Raw genomic sequence first — 26,252 nt, 5'->3', positions numbered from 1 at the left:
TGAGGTGCGCAAACCAAGAAACAAAACCTGGTAACCAATCAGCGCTGCGCAAGGTGATGGAGGGCGGGATCTACGGGGGTCTACGACACGATTGACAGACCTGCAAGCCAATGGTGAGGCCGCTTCTCCTCCGTTTGAAACCGTATCTCCACGTTTCCAGAGCGGGGGGCGTGGCTTGCAGGGAACCTTCTGGATGCGGACCAATCGCCTGGCCCTGCTGACGTCAGACGTAGTAAATACAGCGACCCGGGAAGTGCGGGTAGAGGCTCCAGCACACAAACATGGCGCTCCGGCGGTAGGGCCTCTTCCCGCGGCTCACACACCCACAGAGACCCGGCTGCTCGCTGCAGCACCAGAGCACTGAGCCCCAGCTCAGTCGGTGACAGAGGAGTGTTTATCGGCGGGTGGAGAGGAAGCGTGAGGCGGCAGTGAAGGGGCTGGGAAGCGATAGAGCTGGGACTGTTTTCCGTCACAGTTTGTTAGTATTTGTTGTTTTGCCTGCCGGAGTCGGGGCTGTTTCTGTCCGGGCAGAGGACACGCTGAGCGGCCGGGCCTCAGGTCTGCTCTCCGCCCTCCACGGGCTGGAGTTCAGTAGGGAAAGTGCCGCGTCATACTGGGGTTTGCTTGGTCATCAGATACACATACATGGTGGGGTTCAGTGTATTAGTTAACGTGTGTATTAGTTTGCAGTTCTGACTGTAGGACTGGATCACAATACTGGGACCGGTGCACTGACTCGGGCGCTATAAACGTGGATGCCACAGACGCCCCTGTCCGGCTGCAGATCGTGCTGGTGGGTCCCGGGCTCTGGCAGATGTCACCCAGCTTGCAGGGCGGCTGAGAAGGGCAGAGCAGTGCGGGGCCGGCCGGCGGGTGTGACTCTGGTTGTCCGCAGGCCGTGAGCGCTTTATTAAAGGGGCCCGACATGTCCGAGCTGAATAAGGACGTGGTGGACCTGGTGTGGGGCAAGCGGGCCGGTGGCAGCGCTATGTCGGACACCGTTTTCTCCCGGTGGACTCAAGGTACTCAAGCTTTCTCATTCCCACTCGTTTAGAAGTGCCCAGGGACCACAAACGCCTGCTGTAAATGAACTCCGATCTGCATTGCATACGATTATGGACCGCGTATATACATTATAGTATTTTATTTTACTGTAGACATGGGAGCAGGATGCATTTCTGAGCAGTTTTGATGGTGCCTTTCACAGCAGCGCTCCCACAGAGGTGTAACTCCAGCCAATGACAGCGCAGTGACGGGCGTGACGTCAGCGCCAAAACCAGCGCTATTGGACACCGAATTAGAAGTCACTGCGGCTTTAATTAGTTTGGAGGAGGTTTAGAAACAGATCTGGCATCGCACAGTTAAACTGGATTAATGCAACCCCCCCCACCCTCAGCCAACCACTTGTGTGACTTAATTAAGTGGAAATCTCCCTGTCTGTCTCTATCCATGTATAAATCAAAAACCGCTAAGAAGTAGTAATAAAAACCCACCCAAAGGACTTTAATCAGTATATACAGTGTAAACACGGTTTGAAATGGCAAACAGCCGACAGAAGGGAAGTGCTTCTGTGTGGCGGCATCTCCTAACCTGTGCCGTCTTGTTCCAGGGCTGGTGTTCAGCGAGACGGAGAGCACGGCGCTGGAGCAGTTCCAGGGGGGTCCCTGTGCCGTCATCGCCCCTGTGCAGGTCAGTGGGGGCTTCACCCTGATGTGTTACCCCAACACTGATACCCAACCCACACAGGGACTGTTGTCATTGCATTGGTTCTAATGTGTCTGCTGGTTTAATGTCAAGACGTAGACACAATTGTGAACATAAGTACACAAACTGAAGATTTTGTCAATGCTGGGGTTCTGGCTCATTGATTGGTTGCTGTGATTCTTGCAGGCCTGTCTTCTGAAGAACATCCTGTTTAATGGAGAGAACTCCAACTGGAGGGCCTGCTCAGGTTGGTTCTAATGCTATATTATTGCCACTGGCATTGTCTACACTTGTGTGTGTGTGTGTCCCCTGTTTCAGCTCTGAGGAGCAGTTTTGTGGGACTAGGAAAATTAACCATTCTAGGCTGAGATGAGAACAGACAGACACGTTAGAACAAGGACTTCCTCTCCTGCTCCCAGCTCTGATCGTATATGAGTTGAAAAGCGATGATGTGTTCCCACGGGGGATACACGGCTAGTGTGAGGCTGCTGGTGAGGCGATCTGACTACCGCGCGTCTTCTCCTTTCTCCCTCTCTGCACAGAGGAAGAGCAGAAAGTGGTCCTGTGTTCTACCTTGACTGAGATCCTGGAAATGGTGAAGTCCAAGTCCTACTGGCTTGTGACCTGGTCCAAAGGGAAGACGTTGGAGGAGGACTCGAGCGTCCCGGACAGCCCCCCCGAGCCCAGCCGGCACCCTGAGGAGCAGCTGCCCAGTAAGACCCGCTTGGTCCGAGAGCCCTGCTCGCAAACCCGTCAGCCTTCAATATGATGATTAAAAACATTCCAGTCTTGTGGCTCTGTGTGTTCAGGCTAATGTGTAATCTGCTCTGTCTCTCACCGGCTGTGTTCATGAGTGTGATGTGTAATGAACGCACTGTAATAGTGGTGTAGTACCACTCTGCCCTGTACCCTGTCTGTGGGATTGTGCTGAGACCTGTTTCTTGTGATTAGCTGCCCTGGCTGCGCAGGAGCTCGGCTTCCAGAGGTTTCACGCCGTTGTTCAGTAAGTAGACCATCGTCTCTTCTCTCTTGGTGATTAAATCTGGTACCGCTACCAAAGTGTGTTTTAATGGGCTTCTCTTCTACCCTGTTTGTGTTCATGGTGGGCGGAGTCATAGTTTCCATCACAATCAATCTTGTGAGGATCTAAAATGTAGGGGAATAGTTTCTCTGATATTTCAGCTGTGATTGTCCCAGTTTCTGGGCTCATTAAGTGTTTAACAAACTGTGAAAAGATGCCATTGATGGATTAGTAGAGTTTAAGAGCCGACATTTATTAACTGTCAATGAATCTCTGAGTAATGTTTGTTGTGAAATGCGGAGTGTGAACACGTTGGACTATAACTGTGTCCGTGTATGTGTTTGTGTTCTGTATGTATATTGTATTTATCGTGTTTTCCCTCTAAGTAAAAGGGCCCTGGAGTCGGCAGCTGAGCTGAAGGAGGCCGTGCTGGAGCTGTTCGACACTTGGAGGAACAAGTTCGGCGTTCTGCTCTTCCTCTACTCTGTCATCCTGACCAAGGTTAGTCTGCAAGCCTCTCCCCAGCGGCTTCAGCAGTCGACTGGAACGAGTCGTTTGCAAAGATCCTTAGAGACTCCAGTCCTGATATCGATCAGCTGTGGTGGGGGGGTGTGATTTGTTTGCTGTAGGTGGTTCATTTGTGTGTTAATCTTGGCAGATTGTTACATAGTAACAGAGGGGCACACAGTCAGGCATGTTTGTGTTGGCGGAGGAACGCTCTAAACAATGGGGATTAATGAAGGGATCTGTTTCTGATGGCTGTTTTGTTAAATTAATATGAAGTACTTCCCTCCCCTCCCCTCCTGATCTTCACAAAGTGTTGTAAATGTCGCCCCCCCGCTCTCCCCACAGGGTATCGAGAACATTAAGAACGAGATCGAGGACGCCGCCGAGCCGCTCATAGATCCGGTGTACGGCCACGGCAGGTAGCGCATCTGTGGGTCGAACGCATGTCCTGGTTAACGGTGACTGGTTCTGGTGTTGGTCTGAGGAGAGCCAGTGATGCAGACCACCTGTGATCATTCGCCAGGACTGCAATTCTTTCAGGGAAGGGGGTGGTGGCTTTGTTCCACACTGTTTCTTTAAGTGTGTGTGTATGTGTTCATGTATAAAAAGCCTCTCTCTCTCTCTCTCTCTCTCTCTGTCTCTCCAGTCAGAGTCTAATCAACCTGCTGCTGACGGGCCACGCTGTGTCCAACGTGTGGGACCGGGACCGCGAGTGCTCCGGCATGAGTGAGTGCCAGCAGATTCTGATGTGTTAATGTTTTTGTCCATTCCAGTCTCTCTGATGTGGTCAAAAGCACTTTCTCTTGTGTTCACCAGCAGGACCCTCTCAGGGAACGTGCGTTTTTCCAGATACACTTAATCAGTAACTTTTACCCGTCTCGAGGTCCGTCTGTGAATTTATGCAAGTCTGTCCTCTGACCACTAGATGGCTGTGTTGTGTAGTTCGTGTGCCAATGCAGTCCGTGTGCTGCCCTCTGAATTAAACCACTTCAGCGTGGAACCCTCCCTATCCCACTGAGCTGCAGGACCAGTTGTCCATGTCAGTTTCTCATGGATCAGCTGGGTTTCCATGTGTATTTATAATAAAATCCAACTCGTCCACACCTTCAAAGAGTGGTTCAGCTGAAGTTCGGTAACGCTCAGGCGATGACCTTTCTCTTCCAGAGCTGCGTGGTGTCCTGGAGCAGGCCTCAGTGGGCTTCCTCACACTCATGGAGTCTCTGCGCTACTGCAAGGTAGGATGTCCTGCTGATCCCTCTGTGTTAAATCCATTCATACAAGACTTATTTTAAAATGTAACCTATCATGAAACGCTTACCTGTGTCTTTATAAAAACAATCTAAAGACCAGACTATCCTGAAGAGGTAAAGATGCACATTTACAGCATCGAAGAGCTTTGGGCTTTTGCCTTCAGAAGGACGTCTGAACGGTACCATGTGGCTCGGTTCCCTGCGTATGTCTGGACTGGGACCTGTAGCTGTTCACACCCTTACAGGTCAACGTTGGTGGCGGAGGAGACGTGCTACAAAACTGAGACCCTGCTGTGGAGCAGCAGCATTGCAGGAGCACAGTTTTACTCTCGTATCGTAATGCAAGTTTCTTGACGGACGCTGCTTTACTCTTTGTCCAGTAAGGAGCAAAAGAAACTGTACTCAACTCTGCAGGTGTGGACAGAGGCCCTGGCGCACGCTCTCAGAGCTGGTGTTCAGTTCCCCTGACTTTTCCCAGTGCGATTAGGTGCCGACAGCACCGTCCATTGGGCCTCTCATTTATCACCGACCTCTCGTGCAGCGCTCCGTGTCTGAGCTCTATAATCTCGAGGAGAGAGAGCGAGACTCTCAGAGCTGCCATGGGAGCGGACATGTTTAGTCTACGGACAACCTGAGCTCAAAGTCTCTGAAAATGGATTGGGCGGTGGGAGGGCTTCTGTCTGTCCCTGGTGTGAAAAACCAAACTGTTTTAAACCGCTCTCCCCACTGCAGTCATTAATGAAATACAATAAAGTACAGTCGAAGTTCTGCTCAGTATTATGTTTCGCAGTTCAGTTATTAATCGACGTGCTTCTATACCCGGCTGACACTGAACACCAGCCAGGACACAATTATCAGCCTGAACACGACCATTGTTGTGTCCTCTCTTTCTGTGCTGTTTTATTCCTGTTCTCTGCTGTTGTAACTCTTGGCTTTTCTGTGTGTTTTCCAGGTCGGAGCGTTCCTCAAATCTCCAAAGTTCCCTATTTGGATACTTGGCAGCGAGACGCACCTCACCGTATTCTTTGCCAAAGTAAGTTCGCCTCAAAAACGTACTAAAGCACAGTCTGAAATGTAAACCAGTCAGATAATGGGCCGGGGGTTCTATTCTCGCACTCAAGAATGTGGGTTTTGACCGTAAACGCTTCTGTTCCTGAGCGGGAGGGAGCCGCCGTGTGCTTATAAGGCATTGCTGCGCCTCCAGACACTAATTGGGGGGGGGGGAAGTCTGTCAGTTGTGTGCACTCCTGGGTGTGTGTGATTTTTGCATATTGTGTTCAGGTTGACAAGTGAAGTAGAGCCTGTAGAGTTCTGACCTGTTGTTTTGGTCTTATTTTGTATGTGGTGGAAGAAAATACTCCAGGATCTTTATTCACCAGTGAAGTTAGTTTTCCTGCCATAAAGTGCGTCAGCTCTTGTGTAGTATTTCTGCAGCTGGAGTATGTGGCTAACGCATGGTATTGACAAAACCTAAAGTAGTCTGTAAGCTCCTACTTGTTTTTTTAGTCATTACAAGTTTAACGAGCCCAGATCCCTCACAGCGGTGACTGTCAAAATTGACCGTCTCCAATACATTTTTTAGGTATTTTCTGATCTCCTTCACTGCGAGTGTCGAGATAGCGTTACAGTCAGGGTAGTGTAGCCGCACAGGTCAGTCCAAACCCTCGGTGCAGCAACGTCCTCCAACATCTCCCTTTGAAAACCAGAGACAATGTGTTGAAGGTCTCCGCAGCGCCCCGCGATTCCAGACATTTCAGAGATGCCTGCTCCAGCGAGACAGACTCCCCGGCTTCATAACCTCAATGCATTCTTCAGAGCTTCGCAGTATGATCCTGATTTTAAGGTTAATACATGTGGTTTTGTGATGCAGGCCATGAAAATGTCTCGGTACATGCCCTCAGGTGAACAACAAAATTGTTTCCGTTTGGGAAGCCGATCTGGCTGCATCTGGTTCAGCTTTCCTGCCGCGCGTTGTTGCAGCTCCACCAGGACTGAGAGCCACTTCAGTGGAGTCACGGCTCCGATTTAATGCACTCGTTCACCAGGGCGAGGGCTGGTTTTATTCCCGTACATTACCCCCTCTTTTTTCAATTGAGTTTTAATGTTTTGGCACTTTTTCATTAAATTCTCGTCTTTTATCTTGTATCCTGTGCAGTTGTTAAACTGTATTGGGAAGCATCAGTCATTTATAAACTCAACTGGCTGCTACAAACCCCGTTGTGATTCAGGAGAGATGGAGAAGGGGTCGTGCTTCCTCTGAAACGTGCCCTGTCCATCTGTCAGTCTTCTCCCCACTGTGCAGGTGCTAGAGCATCATGGTCTAGAACCGTGGTACCCAGTCCATCCTTCCCATCAGAGCTGAACAGACTCTGGACCATGTCTGTGTCTTCAGAGTTCTCAGCCTTTGTGTTGCTTCAGCATCACTGGCAGGGATTCAGATGCGCATTAAAGAAAGAAATATTATACTATTAGTGTGAGTGTTGACCAGATTAAGTGCTTAACTCTGGTCAGTCCTCCGCCTCGGACATTGTGGATTTACAGGAACAAAAGCAGATCCGTGACGCCGGACGAGTCGGGTTTCTTCAGAGGATCAGATTTGTATAGAACGGTTTTGTGTTGATGCACCGGAAAGGTCTTAGTGCTCCGATCACTTGATCTTTAATTGGGCTGTCGGAGTCGTCCGTTTGTGTTCATGTTCCCCGCTCTCTATCTACATTTCCCCTCGACGCAGTAATAAACATAAGCCTGGAATATGTCTGGTAAAGATGTCGGTCCGAGCCAGAGCTGCCGGTGAGGCCGAAACCACAGTGAGGCGTGATGAGACCTGGGCAATGGCGTTGCAGGCAGACACACTGAGAGATGAGTCTCGGGCATCAGGCCTGCCCCAGCTGTCTGGCTGCTCCCCTTATTGTCCTCTTGGGGAGGGTCTTCAGAGCCCCTCTTTGTTGTTTGGGGAGCTGATGAGCTTCACATGCGGACGTGGAGGGGGTTGCAGGCGGCTGTCTCGCGGTGGGAGCCCTGACCCCCTCAGACTGCACCAGGTTCACTTCCAGGTAGCATCAGTGGGAACGGGAGGCCTGGGCTGCTAATGGGGAAAGCGGCTGTCGTTTCTTTATTCCCGTGGGTCCTGAGAAGCTGCTGATTCGTGTCTGACCTGGACCTTCGCCCCGTAAGAGGCGCTGTATGCACAAGGAGAATAACGACAGAACGAGAGCGAAGTTGGGGAGAAGAGAGGCGATGTGCCCGAAAAAACAGCTATGCCAACGCTGGGCTGTGGTGCAGGGCCGTGTCTATGGACTCCCAATCCCTCTCCCTCTCAGTCTCTCAGACGGTTTGGATTTCAGGCCATACAGAGAGTCGCAGAGCAGAACAGAGCTCGGGGAGTTTTACAGTGCAGGTGAATGTCACTCAGCGGAGCGCAGATAGACCCAGGCGAAACAGCTGCGCTGGGGCGGAACATGGCGTAATGCAATATCCATTAATTGATCGTTATCAGGCTTGACCTTTATGTAGACAGAGAGAGGAGGGGGGGTGTAATATATATATTTATTTATAGATCTGGATTTTATTGCAGGTCTAGCCGAGTGTCTGATCAGTGGGGGAAGTCACCCATAATGGGGGACATCCTTTGTCTGTGTTGTGTAAAGACACAGTGTCCCATATAGACGTCTCGACAGACGGACCTGGGAAGCCCTTTGAGATCCGTGCGGAAGAAGCATTGTCGTGTCCCTCCGATCGTTAATCATAGGGCGCTGGGCTGTCAGGCTGTCAGACGCCCTGCTTTTTCCCCACACCTTGCCTTTGTCCCCTGGTAATGCTACTACAAGTCCCCATCCCCGCGCTGGGAGTATCAGGTGGACGCTCAGCACACATCTCTCTTCAGGGCGAACAAAGCCTCTTCGGTTTCCCGTCTGTACATTGTTGCCCGTCACTATAGGGCTACTTTGCTGACAAAGCCTCGACATAAGAGAGCACAGTAAGAGGACGCTGATATTGAAGTACCTGTGTCCAGCCAGTGAACTGTGGGTGTGGATCGGGTTTCGGACCGGTACTTAAGACCGTGTCTAGGGTTTCGGCGTGAAGCAGGTTTGCCCCGATGGCTCCCGCGAACACAATGATACACCACCGCCGAGTCGATCAAAGCGGGGAAGGCTCCCGTGTCCCTCCCAGACAAAGAGACTGGGTTTCAGGAAGCGGAGTCATCTGGTTTTGTGATGCGGTGTATGAATCCCACAGATGAATATCTTGAAACTGTTCGGGATTGCTGGGGCTCGGAGGTGCCTGGGATCTAGGCGGCAACGTTCCCCTTCTTAGTCCGATTCTGACCGTGTAAGAGGGTCATCGGATACCCATTTAACCTGGAAGCGTAAAAAAACACATTATACATGCACTCTCGCATTGCGGAGATGTGAAGGATTAAGCAGAGATCATTGGAAATCACTTAACCACCAGAGCGCCGTTCCTCTTGCTGCGTTCATCCCGACTGACAAGGGGAATCTCTGTTCTGGCCTCTGTATCGTGTGTCCTGCCAGCAACTGCTGTTTACCAGAGAGACGGATGTTCTCGGAAAGGGTTGACCTTCTAGGGTCTACAGGTTGCCCATTTTCTCTTCCATATGAACTGTATATGATCATATAAGTTTGTTGCACTTAGTGTTAGTTCTTCAGAGATATATAATTTTTTTTTATTTTTTTTTAACTATTAACTGTGAATGTAAAATTGTGAAGTCTGGCTGAAATTCAATATTAAGTTTCTCTTAAACTACAAGCACATTATGTAACAAATGTTTTGTTCCTGATTAGTAAGTTTCCTAATTTCTAATGCCTCAAAAGTGTAGAAAATGGCTATTATTCCCTTTTTGTGACCAGGACAGTGATAGTTTGAAATGTACCTATTTCCAATGAGAAAACGTGTGGGGAAAAAAAAAACATGAATCCAAATTAACATGTATTTATACTATAATACAAAAATGACTACAAAAAATTTAGAAGCGAGTAGATTTTTGAGATTTACGATTATACTACAGTATAACACTTACTACCCAGGAACAAAAAATAAATTAAAAAATTACACGGTGTGATCGCTGCCGAATTCTTCCCTGGTTGATTTCACTCGGCCCTCGTTTACAACTCTCACTCTTGAAAAGTTGCATGAATCGGTTATTTTCATCTTTAAAAGCTAAATGATCGCAGCTAGTGATCTTTCAAGGCGGCTAAAATTTCCCCTTTATCTAACTAATACAAGTGGAACCACAAGAAAGAAATGCGAATCAAAGCTGCTTAAAAGACTTCCTGTCACATCAGTCAAGTTTCACCGGTTTCGTTCAGCTTCCACAAGTTTGACCTTTTTCCACAAATGTTTAGTCTTACTTTGTTGCAGTTGAGACGCTTGCATCTCCTGCACCCTTCAAGTCAACAAAATCCAAAATCTCCTCCCAGTTAGACTTTGAGAGAGATGCTTAATCTTTTCTTTTTCTTTCCACAACCTCTGTTTGGAGAACAGTATTTCCTCCATTTCATTTTGCAGTTTCTCAGTGCAGCCTCGCAATTCTGTTCGTTTGCTGGAAAATGTTCCTGCACCGATCTGATTATTGAGCAGCTCTAAGGGTGTCTTGGGTTAACTGTTCAGTTGTAACTTGTAACTGAGTTGTTCTGTGCTGGAAAATAAAAAGATTAAGTAACATACGACTCTCTGATTGAGCTCAGACATGGACTGCTCTCCGCAAATGTGTACATTTAAAAAAAAAAAAAAAAAAATTAAAGGAACCTTTTAAAGGCTAACCATTGTAAATATCTAATTCCAGGTAGTTATGTAACCCCCCTGAGTTCTCCTGTTACCTGGTCATAAAACAGGCTGACGTCAGGACTGTTACTGGAATCAGCTCTTTGGTATTCGGAGGACTATTGTACTATTCAGTATGAGGTTTTAAAGAACTCCTTCTCTTTCAAACTGATCGGATAGAAAACTTGTAGATTTATAACTCTCCTTATTAATGCTACATGAAAGTACAGGGACATTGTGTGTCTGCTCTCTGTCAGGACTGACACGGGGCTGTATCTTCATGTGACTCCTCTGCATCGGCCTGGTTTCTCTGCGTTCACCTGTGCACTGAGAAATAACAAATACGCACACGCCTGTCCCCTCCTTGACCCTCTCCCACAGCCGAGCCGTAGCTTGTGTTTTGGTCTTCATTTGAAGATCTGAAAGAATGGCCTTTTCCCCTTTTGTTTGGGTTGTAGACGGAGGAAGGGAAGCGGATTGTGGCAGCAGATGTTGCATTCTTGTCTGTGATGCATATAAAAAAATGTTGTGTTCTTTTGAGACCTTAAAATAACTCCGCTCGTCGTACCGAATTGCAGTGAAAACGGACGGTTCATGCCAGAACGACTGGCCCCATCCATCTGCTAGGCTGAGTGATGGATTTCAGAGTTGTGCGTTAATGGGATGTTTTATAACTGTGGTCATCTGGAATTGGCTTGTGTTTCTCCTTCAGAATCGGAGCTCGTTTCGCATCTAATTGCCTTGTATGGGTTCCAGTTGGTTTCAGTAAGTCTGGCCCTGTAAGAAACCCCTGGCAGACTCTGCTTTTACTCGGGCAAAAGTAAATGTGCAACAGCCCTCACAAAAAATAAAGACAAAACCGAGTGGACCATAAACTTTAGCGTCCCGTCTGAATCAGGCACGTATCGAGATGCTTCACTTCTCAATGAGGTTTATTTCTTTGTATGATCTAGATCTGTTTCTCTTCTCGTTCACTTAGTAACATTTATAGTGAGATTTATTTGTATTGGTTACTGCTAGACATCCATTCAGAGTATTTAACGATACCACTCGCTTGCTTCTGTAATTGACTTGTTTTTCTGCCTGAAGTTCTACATCAGGTTCTTGTGTGCGAGTTTGTAATAACTACCCTAATACCACTGGGTTCAGTGCTTTTGGGAAACGCATCTTTATATAATACAAAAAAAAAAAAGTGTAGTTGATTTAGTTTAAATACATATAAATGTATTCTGTACACAATTAAAGCTATCGGATCTATCGCACACTGTTTGTGTACCATGACTGGCACTGTTTGTGCTTGCAATGGATCACAGGGAGCCACAACACAACTTTATGTGTGAATGTTTATAAAGCATCTCTAATTATCGGACACCCCTCCACTTCACCCAGTGGGAACCAAGTGGGACTGTTTCTCTTTTGTTAAATCTCTAAACACAGGGATGTGTTTGTTCCTTGAGGGGGGGTGTTTATATGGGCGCTTTGTAACCACATTCTCCAGGTCAGCTGACCTAGAAACAGCTGTGTGTTTTCTGTCCTTTTCCCTGAAACCCCACTGGATTTCCATCTCTCCCTCTTATGAAATTCTAGGAAGAGAGCCTGGCATTTTAATGCGTCCATGCTGCGAGGACACCCTTCGAGTTTATTTGAAAGAAGACTGTGTTTGTTTTAAAATGAAGGCCTGGTAAACATTCTTCTGGAGCCGAGCCCCTTTTGAAGCGGACGGGTCAAGTTCACCAGAAAGTGGCTCGGATCGAAGGACGGCTCTTCGCAGTCTGGCTCCTATTGTAGCTAAGAAAACAAGCGTTGAATTGGATACGATTTCCCTCCCTTTGGCACCGAAGGCAGATTGTTGCAACGGTGAAAGTAAATGTGTGTAAAGATGGCCTGTATACATATGTGTTCAGTCTGTTTTAGTAATCTCCTCCAGCTTCCTTTGTTTGAGTGTTCTAACAAATCAATAAATCGGAACGTTATTGACCAGCGACACAATATTTCAAAACAGCCTCTTGGCAGAGCCCCTGTTATTAATCTTCACAGTGGGTTTTGGAGCATTTTTTATCGGCTAATCCAGTTTGTGTCTTTTATTAGCAAATAGAAGGATGATACCGATCTGTATTTGTCTGGACTCTCATTCAGTTTCCTAATTGGCCACATAGATCATACTTGTGTTGAGTTTTAGTATATATCCACTTACTCATAATTGTACTTGCAGGGAAGTGAACCTGACGGCTTTATGGCTGTTTATCTTTTGATCAAATAATAAAGGTAAGTGGTCCTAGAGGCTTCTCTCGCCTTCACCGGCGCTTTTTATTTAGAGACCTTAATAATGGGGTAAAGTGCACTTACTGAGAGCCATGGCTCGCTCACCAGGGTTTACTTCTCTCTCTGTCTTGTGGTGAATGAGGTGCAAACGTGGCTCGGCCGTTGTATTTGAAGTTCTCCATTGGAGGCGTGTTGTGTTTTGCAGTTGATAAGTGTGCTTCTCCTGTCTGCAGGAAATGGCTCTGGTGGCCCCCGAGTCCCCGTCGGAGCAGGCGAGGAGAGTCTTCCAGACCTACGACCCCGAGGGTAAGACTTCGCTCAACTTCTTTTGCACTGCAGTAACTGAACATAATGACAGGTCTGTCTGCAGAGATGTTCTCCAGGAAGCTTGTTTGTCTGCGATCATCCCTTGGTTCTCATCTGGGCCTTAAATTTACGTTTCTGGCACTAGACTGTGTGCATGTGTGTTTTTGAGGTTTAGGTGGCACTAACTTGATTTTCCTGCTCTGCTCTTTTGCTCTCTGCACAGCCAACAATCACTTGCTGTACCTACCAGAGAATAATGAGCACAGCTGCCTCAGACAGATCAGCCCAGAGACTCGCATGGCCTTGTCCTCCCTTTCCTAAAACCTCCTGTTAGATCTACTGTGTTGACCTCTGTCCTGTGGCAGTGGCTTGCTGGCACTTCTTGACCTCCTTTCTGTCTCTCTCCCATTCACCTATGCAGCTCTCTGTGCATTTCCACAGTTCCCACTTCCCTCGGTCTCACTGTATCAGGAACAGGAAACCCGTGTTCCCATCCGTTCTGTCCTTTTGCCTTCGCTATGGATTTAGTAAACATGTCTCCCAGATCTTCCAATTGATCACGTTCTCTATCGACTGCTGCTGGGCTTTGTTGTCCTTTACGCCTCTTCTGTGACGCACTTCTTTTAATTAGCTGTTCCTCTAACACTGACTGACATTGTAGAAGCGTTGTAGACCCTCAACCCAGGCCAGTTTGGTCTTTTCTGGCTTCGTCTTCCTGTTGGGTTGAGCTCAATGTCACTCAGTATGTGTAAAGGTGACGACGTACAGAGCGGTCATTCAGGTGGCAGGTGTGTGTTTTCTATTGTAAGAGAAGTGCAATTGTTATTTCAATTAGTTTTTCTTGTCATTCCACTGTGGAAGTTGACCCGATCCTCTCTTCCCTCCTTTCTCTTCTGTCCTTGTGTGGCAGATTGAGCTCCAGCAGCTGAGTCAACTGTGCTGATGAAAGCGCTTGTGTTTGGGGATTAGTGCTGTTTTTCTACCTGCGCACTATCTGGGAATAATTAAAAACTTAATTAAAAGCCTTCCTCCTGAAAGCTGCAGACCATCGCTGCTCTGATCATGTGTACCGAGGGTTTAGGGGCTTCTGTAGCGCCCGGGCATTGATCTAACCTCTCTGGCCCGACTCGGAGAACTGCATTAACTAAGACTAGACAAGAACTTTCCCTTCCTCGCATCTGTCTGGGTTGTGTTATCTGCTCGTGTGGGAGGGAAGTTGGCTCTGTCTGCTGGAGTCTCTTGTTTTTTTTTTTTCTTACGAGCTGAATTACAACGTGGAGTAAAAGGATTTTGTCGTCCTGTTGCTCTTATCAGAGAAACGACGCAGGCCTCTGAGCGGCCCATCCAAAAGACCCCTCTGGAGCCACGTGTTTACAGGAGGGTCTCTGCATTGTTTAGATGGAATGCACGCCGTACATCCTGTCGTACGCACGCTAAAAGGGTTCGATCCGAAGAGAGCAATTTGATGGATGACAAGTATGCTGTTGCCGAACAATATAAATAAAAGACTTGGGTGATTTAAGAAATGTTGGACTGATTGTTTATCTGTCGCTTGTGTTTGTGGGGGAGTTTGTTTTCAAGGCTTCGTGAAGAAGCGTTTATTTATAGTTTGTCTGGAGGGAGGCAGCATGTTTGTGCTTGACATGGTTAGTTAAAGGCTTTATTATTAATATACATCCTGTAACTATAAAACATTGCTTTATTGAATCTGTGCATCTCAATCCTACAAGGGTGTTAAAGTAACGGTTTGTTTTAGAGCAGGCCCTGACTTTGGGGACAGATGTTTTTTTAAGTTTCCCTCTGGGTGCCAACTCCGGGGAGGGTCGGACTCCCAGTCACATGACTCGGGCAGCATGTGATTTCTGACCATCACAGCACAAACTCTGGGAAATGCGAGTTCCTCATCACATGTTGTTTTTGTTAGAAGCATCCTTTTGTAATTATTAACTGTTACAAACTGCATTTAAGGAACATACATGCCCTCTCTCGTTCTGAATGCCACCTGATGCTCCTGTGAGAAGGGAATATCCCCTCCATCTTTAAGCATCAGAGCCCCTGAGAGACGAGCACAAAGGTTGAGGTTTGGATGGGATTGTGTTTAGTCTTTGTTTTGTTTTGGATTTGTTGTTGTTCAGACAGCGCTGGCGTCCCGGTCTGGGCTCAGGGGTGATGAAGCGGCTCTTATTAGTTTAATTTTAACGGCTCCAGCCCAGGACGGCGCATTCCTGTGAGTGCGGAGGGCTGGTTCATGTTAGTGGGTGAACGGCATTCTTTCGGCGTGCGTGTTTACGAGAACAGCATGTTGTCTGGCTTGCCTGACTGTACTTCAGCGCGGTAATGCACGACTTTGGCTCTACGCACTGGACAGAGGCGATGAGGAAACTGTACGCAAACTGGTTTATGGCTATTTTTGGGTCTACTGCACAGTAAAGGTGCCACTGTAATCCATAAATTAAGGTTCAGATGGAAAAGTTTATTTGCAGCTTCGGCATTAATCTGCTCATTGAAAGCTCTCGCCTTCACTGAGCTCTAATTGCGTGGACATCTTTACACTGTTGTCCATTTGGATGACGTAGTTCTAAATCAAAATCAGTACTTTGACGAGCACAGACTAGTCTCTGTGGTCAGCAGTAGTGTCCCTCTGGTCATTAGAGGGGAGCCCCCAATAGCGATAGAGATGCTATAAAGGAGTGCGTTGATAACTTGTGCCAGGAGGATGGGAAAAGGCTGAGGTTTAATAGGGACATGAATGCCATCACTCTAGATTGAAGCGCCCCATGCATGGGCATCGAGCATCGTTCCCATTGATGGAAAGAATCTCCCGTTAATGTGCAAATGGCAGCCAAAGTGTCTGAGTAAAGCTCCCCCTTCATAAACAGGCCTGGGGGAGTTTAACAGCCTGGTTCTGCCATTACTAGATATCCTTTCTGCCTCGTCAGGTGACTGTTCAGGTATTAAAGTCGGTTCAAAGGGCCCCTGTCTGGTGCCGTCCTGTGTTTATCTCCTCCCATCATTCACAGCCCAAACAGCATTGGGGGGAAAAAAGAGGACAAAACCTCTGCTTAAAAGGAAAATGGTGGCAGACGTTGATTAAACGCACGTGCTTCCTATTGACCGGCACATTCGGCCACGAGAGACCTTCCCTTGATTTGTTCATGAAGTTCTCCAAGGGGTACAGAGTGGGTAACTATAGGGATTTATTTAGCGATGCAAATCAGGTCTTGTCAATTAGTTGCTGATGTTCAGACAGCAGGAGACGGCAGGTTTGCGGTCTGTGCTTGGAAAGGAGGATAAACCACTCGATTGCCAGGGTCGCCAGTGTCTGTGTGGTTTGCCGGTACTGGGGTCGAGATGGAGTGAGCTGGCTTCTGCTCAGTAATGTGTTTTGGCTCGGCGTACGTTTTAAGAGCATGTGCGAAACTCGTACATTAATGCACATTCCAACGCATCGCTTTAATTTGATTAGATCTTTTTCAGCTGGAGTAAAAAAAGAATAGTCTTCTCTGACATCAAATATGTAAACAGAGGAGTCTTGCCAGCCCAGTTTGGGGGAACTGTTTCCAATTAAGTCTCGTGCCAAAACGCCAGAAGCGCTTTCGAAATAACAATACTTTTAACTTTTTTCACTTTTCCTGCAGTTTACAGATTCTATAGTGAGACGCTGTTAACCGGCTTCCTTTCCCTACATGAAGGTCGTTTTCTGTCGAGCAAGAGGAAGGAAAACGCATGACAGCACCCTTTTATTTGGGTTTGTGTTTTTGTTTTAGTTTTGCGTCAGTCAAATCCAGACGTATCACTCATTAACCCATGGAGAGAAGACCCTAACGACAAAAATAAATCTCTCTTCTTGCATAAACCACAAAGCTAGGCAACTGCTGTGCTCTTTTAAGGTACAGATTGTCCGTCTGGTATACGGTGTGTAGAACAGGGGTGCACAAACGTCTTTATCATGAGAGCTACTTTTTGTAATGATCTCCTCCGGCAATCGACGTGTTGGGCACCCCTGGTATAGAAGATACAAATACGGCTACGATGGGGGGGATCTACTACTCCAAACACACAAGGCCAGGTGAGATTTCTGCGCTTCATCGTTTCTTCGATGTCTGGCTGCTCTGAAGTCTCCGAGAAGGACCTAAAGTGGACCTGAAGACTCAACATTAATAGTTTTATTAACACGGAAACTGTACTGGAATGTGAAAGTGTAATTGGACCACTAGAAGGATTTCTTACTGGTCGTCTCCAGAGGTGAGAGGAGCCTCGGCCGACACCAGGTATTTTGGAAAAGGCTTAGAACACGTCTCTTATTTTTCATTTTTGGGTTCATTCTTATCCCTTTAAGTATTTCAGAAGGCAGCTGGCAAACGCATTATTATTTACCAAGAGTCGTGCCAGGAGAGAATTTTGACTGTTTTCTGCAGCGACGTGAAAACCACATACTTCACGACTTGCTTTTTACCATAGTAGGAGAGATTCCAGCCTGACAGCTCCTATTTTTTCTCTCCGACTGGCTCTCCGCTGGCTTGCGTTCCTCCGGAAACTGAAGTAAAATGGACTTCAGGCCGAGGGATACCGAGATCTCTGCAGGTCTGCATCGGCCTGCTCTCCTGTCTGTTTTGGAAGGTCCACAAGCCCTGTGTTTGTGTGTGTTTGTGTGTGTTTGTGTGTGTTTGTGTGTGTTGTGTGTGTGTGTGTGTGTGTGTGTGTGTGTGTGTGTGTGTGTGTTATTTTAACATCTTGTCCTGCTGAACAGCTGTTGTGAACGTGTTGGGTGACGTGGAGAGCCCTATTCAGATAGGTCCACCAGGGACTGAAGGAGAGAGTTGAGCTTGTATCGGGTTCAGGGCTTTTATGTCTTATTTTGCAAACATCCTGCGACACGCCTGACCTCCCGGCTCACTGTGGGATGGGGCTTCATTGAGCAGAAATTAGTGAGAAGCAGCCGCGGCTCGGGTTACACACGGGACCGATGTGTCATCTTGCCGTTGCCATGCTTTGTGTGATTGCTGTATTGTTTGACCTGACCCCCTTGTTGCGATTTGAAATCGGATTAAGTAGATTTTAGACGATAAGCATTGACTGCTTTGTCTTCTTGGGGAGGATATATTTTGTTGAGCAAGCGCTGTCCACCGTGAAAAACGGCCCGATTTGTCACGTGACGACCCATTCGCTGTGAAAGATTAAGTGGTCCGTAGTCTGTGTACTTCAGCTCCGACTGCTTGTATATCCTTGAGGATTGTTGTGTGTCAGACCCATCGATATTGTTTATAGAAATGACATGCCTGAGGCATGTGTAGGATCTGTGTGAACTAGACTTCTCTTGACGGGAGCAGGAGGAAATAGACCTAAAGTACGCAGACATCAACACGAAGTGAAGGGCTTAACGATTATAGAGCTGTTGTCACCACGGTCTAAACTACTGAAAATGTTATGGCTGAATATGTTATATGAAATCGTCAGTGTCGAAGAAGTGAAATACAGCAGAGTTTAGAACAGACCTGATCGTGAACTTAGGAAAGTTGCTGCTCGTCTGGGTTTCTGTGCAGCTCAGCTCTGCCAGAAGCTCATTGACTATCTTGACTCTCACACTGTTTATAGGAGGATAGGGAGGCTAATTCATGGCCATCATTTTTGGTGCAACGTCCCGACATTGCGATTTCAACATATTGGACTGAATTCTTTTTCTTTTTTTTCCCTTAACCAGCACACGTTTGTTGTGTAGTTTAACACTTCCTTGTCCCTTCTGAGCCCTACATGATATTTATAAAACGTTCAAATCCTACATCGTGTTTTGACTATGATTCGTATTACTGTTTAGCATATGCAGGAAATAAGTTACACTTTCCAGGGCATTTTTAAATACATTTTTTAAAACAAATGCAGCTGTGCTGCCTGCACTAACCTGCCTCTCTGTAATCGGCAGTGTTGAGCACTGAGCAGGATGTGTGAACCTGAGAGAACATGATGCGTGTCAAATGCTAATATAAGACCAGCACTTAACACAATCTTATTTGCTCTAATGTATAGAACATGCACATTTTTCTATTTGTGAAATTGCTCATACACCTTGGTTTTTGTTCTAATGTATACAATATGCATATTTGCAAATGTTTGATTTGTGGTTATTTAGGATGAAAATTTATGTTAAGTTTATGTGAAAATGTAAAAATCCTGCGTTCAGTGCAAATTTGACACAATTTCTTTGACAGGCAGAGATTTGAGGGATCCATGCTAGAAAAGGTCTGTTTTGCATGCTAACAAAAGACAAAAGTGAATATCGGAAGATATTTCAGTAATCAGGAAATTTAGCTTCCCAATTATGGGTATTGGACCCAAAAAAACATGTATCGGTCAGGCTCTAGAAAAGACCCTGGACTGCTGGGCCATGTCGTGTGGTCTCTGTCCCCCGGCTCACCGTCTGTCCCTATTCTGTTACAGACAATGGCTTCATACCCGATACGCTGCTGGAGGACGTGATGAAAGCCCTGGACCTCGTCTCCGAGCCTGAATAGTAAGTCACACTGTCGGGGGGCCGTGCCATTATCTCGGCATACCCTGCACCCCCCCGTGTGGGTTTCTGAGCAAGTCCGTGAGAAACCGACCGCAGAACACTTCTCTAAAACATGAATCAGTGCTCGCCTAACGAGCGCCTCAGTACTGGCCTTTAGAGTGAATGAAGTCATAAATCTGGCCTTAAAGAACCCTTGGGCAGCGCTGTTATTGTGGCGCTGGTGAGAGGGACCGGGTCTTGCTGCCGGTCACTGGACCTGCTGAGCTCAGCGCTGTGGAGCTGAACGGCTCATTCAGAGACCGGAATCTACAGGGTTTCCCTCCAGGCCTGAATCGCTGCTCAGTCAACTGTGAACAGATCTGATGGATAAATAAATACTTCTAACAAACCGTATGTTCACAAACTCAATTACCCAATAGTGTCCCAAGTGAAGGGTATCAATACTTCCGATCACAGCTGTTATTGCAGGAGTGAACGTGTGATTTCAATGTCAGACAGACAAACTGAGTGTTAACGGCCTGAAACACGAGTGATTCTCTGTGGGTGTCTGTTAAGCTGGGACATGGGTTAAAACCTCTATTTTTGATTCTTCTGGTACAGAATTCACAAGAACAAACACGAGTGAAATAATGTCCCTGAGGTTTAAACTAACTGGGGTTTATTTTTATTATTTTCTGAATGGCCTCAATGCCACATTGTAATCTTATAAATCTGGATTAACAAATAAACTCCAGAGTGTGTAATCAACCCGAGCTTCAGAAAAAGAGCTCGGCCAAGATCTAGTTACCCTTTTTCAGTCTTTAAAAGGAAAACTCAAGTCCTGTCGTTAAAACAACAGGTGATTAAAGCGCTCCGGAATTCAGCCAGCCTGTTCCACTCGACCCCAGAGCGTTGTTCTAGTGTTGGACGATCATAGGGAATTGTGCATCTCAGTATTTCTGTTGCTTCTGCATGAATCGCAACAACTAGTGTGCCGATCTACTATTCAGTGCCTTTTTTCCCCCTGTGTTTCAGTGTGAACCTCATGAAGAATAAACTGGACCCTGAAGGACTAGGAATCGTTTTGCTTGGACCTTTTCTTCAGGAGTTTTTCCCCAACCAGGTGAAGTAAATCTCCCTAATGAGCTGCTATGGGTTTCACAGGTGCTTTGGCTTGACTCAACCTGTCACGAAAGTTAATATCCAGTAAAGCTTTCGGTTGTGTTACTGGACTTGTGGATTAACTTTACAAATCCTGACTGTGTGTGTGTGTGTGTGTGTGTGTGTGTGTGTGTGTGTGTGTGTGTGTGTGTGGTTCAAGGTTGCTCGGCCTCTCCTGTGTGCCTTGCTGTACCTCTGAAGCCCACGATCTCTCTGCTGGCACCGACCCAACAGAGCCGCGGCGAGCACCGCGCACAACTGCCAGACCAGCACAATGCTTTTTCAAGGCCTTCGCACTATGCTGAGCCCTGATATCCTCTTTCCCACTCCCTGCTCTCCCCGCTAGTTATAAAACATCTGTGCCTCGGCTCAAGGTTGACCTGACGCAGGTCTAATGGAAAACCGTCTCATCTAATGCACCCGGCCTGTCATACAGTTCCGCACGGGCGTCTGGGCAGCGTCAGGGTCTGTCCGCCAGGGAGCCCCCTGCTGCGCTGAGGAGAAGCAGACCCAAGTAGTGATGGGGAGACGGGGCTGGGACTGGCGGTCACACCGCAGCCCAAAATGGGGATTATCCCTGCGTCGCAGCCCATCGCAGAGAGAGAAATTGTGTTAAAGCGCTCCCAATTTGTCAGATCAATTTCAGTTTTTTGGCCTGACTCACTGTGTGCTCTTTGTTCCCTGTGCTGGCTGCGATCAGGCCGTTCTTGTCTTGATGCATTTTCAGGCTTTTGAAGAGAGACATAAAACCTATATATTGTAATTCCTCCAGAGCGAGGTATTCCTGTGGTTTGCCGTTGGCCGGTGTGCGCAGCGCTGAGTGTCTGGCGCTCGCCTGGCCGGTCAGTCAGCTCTGCGCTCGAGCGTTACCGAGAGGGGCTGCTGAAAAGCGTCTGTTCTGTGTGATGATCACCAAGAGGCTGGAGGCGGAGGGAGGAGAGCGTCTTACCCAGAACAGCGGCCGTGCTAACCCAGCTCTGCTTTTATTTCAGGACTGTGGCATCCCGGACTCGTTTCCTGTGTACCACTACAACGGCCTGAAGCAGTCCAACTACGGCGAGAAGGTAACAATGAACAGTGCGTCGTTATTGTCAAGCGTCGTGTGTGTGCTGTTGTGAAAGGGCCGATTCTTTCAAGATGAAGAGACGCAACTGTGTGTGTTTTGAAGTCTCGAGCAAGAGCTGCCCCCCCGCCCCCCCCTCCATTATTTCCTTGTAGGAATGAGAGTGAAAAAACTGAACTGAATTGTGTTGCAGGAACTCAAACTTAATCTCTGTGAACTGACTAGCTCTGGGCAGCCAACCCCGGTCCTGGGGGCCACAGTGTCCTCTGGTTCTTTATTTTATTCCAAGTTGTTACTCCTTAATTAAGCCAGTGAGTGGACTTTATCAATCAACCCTCACATGGGTTCAAGGTGTCTAGTGATTCATGATTGAGAGGATTGTGGCCCCGTGGCCCCACAGTGAGCTGCCACCTCTCCTTTTGAGTGAATAAGGAGTAGAACAAAATAGTCAAACCCAGATCTGTTTGGTCTTAAAGGGTTAATTAGTTTGAACCACAACCATCAGCTCGTTTATAGAAGAAACAAAAACACTTATTTTGGACTTTTCTGGCGCTTTTATTTTGCATCTGTCCATTTCTAATTTAATCTTACAATCCTGCAAATTGCATTGCAATAGTAATAATGTGTATAAATTGTACACAGCAGTTTGAAGATATTTATATTCATGAATTCACTAAAGATTTTAGCTAATGGGACAAAAGTGAAAAAATAAAGTCAGTAATATAATTCAATGCATTTCATTTGGTTTAGTTTCTTTTCTCTTTTAAAAGGTTTTAAGCAATATATCTGAATTTGTTTGGATTGGGAAATAAATGTAGCAACCCTCATCTAGTCAAAGGTCATTGATCTACCTTGGAAGACCTGAGATGCCCATCTGTTCACCAGGAGAGTCTCCACAGTCTTGAACCATCAAGCAGACCTCCTGTATGAGAGCAGGGCAACTCTAGACTCTCGTCACGGAGACTCGAGTTCCTGCGCTGGCCTCCCTGTGTGGCTGAACTCTGACCTCTGAGCAGGAAGTGAACGGACGCCACAGACTTCAGACCGGTTCATCTGACCTGGAGAGAGGAGCTCATCAGTCATATGCAGAAGTCATCAGCTGTACAGACAGTGTGTGGGTTTGTTCAGAGTTGCCCTGAACCTCCGCAGGCTTGGGGTAGTTTGAGAGTCTCTGTTTGGGATGGTGGCAGCTCTTTACCAGTTTGCTTTGCTCTGGGCTCTGGACTGGTTTGATCGAATCAGACTCGGGTTCTCCAGTCTGTCCTCATCGCTCTGAGGTCAGTAACTCTATCAGCCTCTCTGAGGGTCAGATTTTAACAACCTATTATAAACACTAATCCTCTGCCAATCTTAAATTGAAATCAGATCATGTCGAGTGGACAATCTTCAAGCGCAACGTTTTAATCTTGTACAGGCATTCAGCAACTGTTAGTCTCCTCCTCCCTGATCTGAAGAGTCGAGTTGGGGATTAAAGTTATTTTATATACTTATTAAAAACGTATAAATACATTTAGACACGGCTAACTACACTCGGTGGATTTTCAGTCCTTGGATCGTGCCGGGGCCAGAAGGCTTCCTACAGTCTGCTCCTCAAACCGTCCTTGTGCGTCATGTGATGACACCGTGCCGTCAGTGCAGGGCGTCTGGAGATACTCCTGGAAGAGGCACTGTGACGGTGTTTAGCCGCTCTGTCTTCTGTGGCAAGGGTTCGACTGTGCATCTCAGAGGCGATAATCGTTATTTCTCCCTGTGACTATGGGCAGCGATGGATGAGGTGTCGCCCCAGGGACCTTCTCCCAAGAGACCCCGTCACGTTTACGCTGTCGACGTCCACAACCCCCCCAAGATCAACCCTGTGTGAGCGAAGGCACGCACAAAACACTCGGCAACAGTCGGTGTCATTCTGCATCATAAGGGAAGGAAAGAATCGTTGTCAACGCAACTCTGTATTGAGGAACCTGTGACGCACGTATTCAGCAGAAAGAAATGTGCGTCTAAGAGCCGTGCTGCTTTAACACAAATAAACTGAAGCACGTGGTACGTGAAAGGAGCACACGTGTCTGTGGTCCCGGGGGGGGCAGCCTGGAGGGTGATGGAGGGGCTGTTTTAAAATCTTGAAGCCTTTGTGTTGCAAGAAAGATGCTTTAATGCTTTGGTAGCAGGGTGTCGTGTGACTGAGTCGTGTCCTCTGTGTGTTGGAAGAGGACATGATCTGTCTCCTGAGCTGTGTCTCCAGATCTCTGCCTTGTGTTCCCTCTGCTTGGGCACAGACTGTAACTAACACAGCCACCATCCCCTCCACTAGGGGGACATGTTAAACTGGAAGGCAGATCCGCGTGACGTGTTTCACTGCCTTCTAAGAGAACATGCTCCATTTAAATAAAACTATGTGCCATGGTGTTTTCATGCTGGAACGTGTCTGTATTTCAGTGTCACACAGCTCTGTCTGTGTCTTACGATGTGTCCCACCGCTCTCCAGCTCCATATGTACAGGTCTGTGATGTCATGCGAGTGTAGAAACATGGCCTCTGTAGTCAGTGCAGGTAATCTATACATCTGTAAGCAACCTGACGCTGCGCATGTGGAAACAATCAGGGAACGATCCCTACATGATGTCATCGTGTGTGTGTGTGTCCTTTCTCCTGATGGGTTTTGTGGTGCAGTTCCCTCATGAGATTCCTGATCCACAGTCCTCTATGAGCAGAGTGTCGGTGTGGTGAGATGGAAGGGGCGTCGTTCGGTTATAGTGAAGTAAAACGCAGTGATTGTAATCGTCCCAAAGCTGCTTGGTGACCCCTGGACGGATTAGCGAGTCGTCCTGTTGATTTATGGTCCCTCGATCTCCGTCCCCAGTCTTCACTCCGGCCGTGGTGAGTCACGCTCCCGTCCTTCCCCTTGCAGGTGCTGTACGTGGAAGGCACGGCCCTCATCCTGGGCTTCGAGGACCCGATGGTGCGCACGGACGACACGCCCATCAAGCGCTGCCTGCAGACCAAGTGGCCGTACATCGAGCTGCTGTGGGCGGCCGACCGCTCGCCCTCGCTCAACTGACGCCCGGCTCGGCCCGGTGCGGAGACCTGGGAGCGCCGTGGCGGTCAGTCCCGATCAGCTCGATCTTTCCCTTTTGTTTATAAGCCTCCAATTCCGTGCCTGGACTGTACAGAGATGTTTCTACTGAACACTCAGCTGTTTGACTGTTTATGTCCGTTTACATTAATTGAGGGGAACAAACACACAAGACCTCTGTGTTCATTTACTGTCATTCTTTCCAAAATTAAGTTTTTTTTTTTTTTTTTTTTTTGTTTAATTTGAACTCTTCAACACTGACCAATTGAGTTTGGTTTTTCGCTTTACATGTATTTAATTCCACCAACATGTATTTATTGTCACGTTGATCTGTTATTTTGTTTTAATGATTTCCTGAAGGTTTTGTTAACTGGAAGAAAAAACTCAAATAAAGTTTGTCAAATCTTCTCAAGCTCTTCCCACGAACTTACATTGCGATAGATTCCACTTGTCGCTGTCCGGGGGGGTGTTGTCTGTGCATTGAGTCTTATTTATTACAATTCAGTCGCTTACACTGGAAAAAAAAGTTTGTTTTCTTGAAATGGTGTCATCGCTGATTGTAATGACCGCTTTGCTGGCTGTTTACAGGTCACCGTACGGTAAATGAAGAAAGAGTCTTCATGTCTCAAGGAACATCTGACTGCATAGGGCGGGAGACTTCCTGTCCTTGCAGAAATCACTTTCTTCAGATCATCTATTGTGATCTAGTGATCTATTGTCAGCTGAGATGTGTGATAATCCAGTTCAGCTCCAAGTAAGAATCAGATCAGATTAAATCAGGGGTTCCTAATGTCTGGTGATGGAGGGCCAGTTTCCATAGGTTGCATGGTATGGGGGGCCGCAGTAGAAAATTAACCACTGATGAAAACTAAATCATAGCTTTTTATTTCCTGTACATTCCTGTTAGGGAACATTTATGAACTTTAATTGTGGTTTTATTATTTTCCCCTAAATGATGTGCATTTTTTTAACCGAGCATTTTCAGAAAGTATGAAAATATTGTAAAGGTTCAGAAAGGGACGGTTGAAGGTTGGCTTTGGGGGGCCACACCAAACATCCTGGAGAACATCTCACAAACTGGTCCCTGTGCTGCACTGGAGAAATGGACTGATCAACTCTTTCAGTTTACATAAAGTGAAATAGTTTTGTGAGCAAACAGCCCCTAAAACCCTTTAATGAAGTTGAGTGGTTTTTTTTTTTTTTTTTTTTTTTTAATTTAGTTCATATGGAAGAGATTGTACCGATTTATATATTAGGGTAGGTAGTTAATTTACTTCAGAGAAATGTATATGTATAAAATGTGTGTGTGTTTATCATGCTTCAGTGAAACTGTCTCTGGCGATGGATCAGACGTCTCGCTCATTTGTTCATGGAAAGAAGAAAGCGGACTCTGGACCATGTGGGGAATGTTAGTCTCACACCTTCAGCGCTTAGTGAATTAAATCTGACCTAAAAAGGGCATAGTCTTCACGGGCACCTCCGCTGACAGTTGGGTGCAGGTAATTAACACCAACCGGCCCCAAGCCACGTGTTACGCACTGCTCCAGATCATCACAGCCCTGCTCCTCAGGTGTGTCAACGTCCGCTGTGTCCTTCAGTCACACATCCGCACACCAGTAAATACAGCCCCACGTGTTCAGTAGA

General features: G+C 47.0%; 1 protein-coding gene across 1 annotated transcript; it reads left to right on the top strand.

Moving 5' to 3' along the window:
* Positions 1-241: 241 nt before the first annotated feature.
* On the top strand, positions 242-25,015 carry mindy3 (MINDY lysine 48 deubiquitinase 3). Its single transcript, XM_066715432.1, has 15 exons — positions 242-1,022; positions 1,610-1,689; positions 1,891-1,951; positions 2,247-2,417; positions 2,656-2,707; positions 3,112-3,226; positions 3,578-3,651; positions 3,879-3,958; positions 4,397-4,467; positions 5,435-5,515; positions 12,759-12,831; positions 19,267-19,339; positions 20,354-20,441; positions 21,472-21,543; positions 24,444-25,015. The coding sequence occupies exons 1-15, from the start codon at positions 926-928 to the stop codon at positions 24,591-24,593; spliced, it is 1,338 nt and encodes a 445-aa protein (XP_066571529.1). The 5' UTR covers positions 242-925; the 3' UTR covers positions 24,594-25,015.
* The last annotated feature ends 1,237 nt before the right edge of the window (positions 25,016-26,252 follow it).

This window comes from Amia ocellicauda, chromosome 10 (assembly GCF_036373705.1).
Source record: "Amia ocellicauda isolate fAmiCal2 chromosome 10, fAmiCal2.hap1, whole genome shotgun sequence".
Taxonomy (NCBI): Eukaryota; Metazoa; Chordata; class Actinopteri; order Amiiformes; family Amiidae; genus Amia; species Amia ocellicauda.
The sequence above is the reverse complement of the archived record's forward strand: the minus strand, read 5'-3'. Positions and strand labels throughout refer to the sequence as shown.

Coding starts and splice junctions, on each gene's coding strand:
- mindy3 (XM_066715432.1), top strand. CDS start 926: ATGTCCGAGCTGAATAAGGACGTGGTGGACCTGGTGTGGGGCAAGCGG. Junction 3,227..3,577: donor ACTCTGTCATCCTGACCAAG/GTTAGTCTGCAA, acceptor CTCTCCCCACAG/GGTATCGAGAACATTAAGAA. Junction 19,340..20,353: donor CTCGTCTCCGAGCCTGAATA/GTAAGTCACACT, acceptor CCTGTGTTTCAG/TGTGAACCTCATGAAGAATA.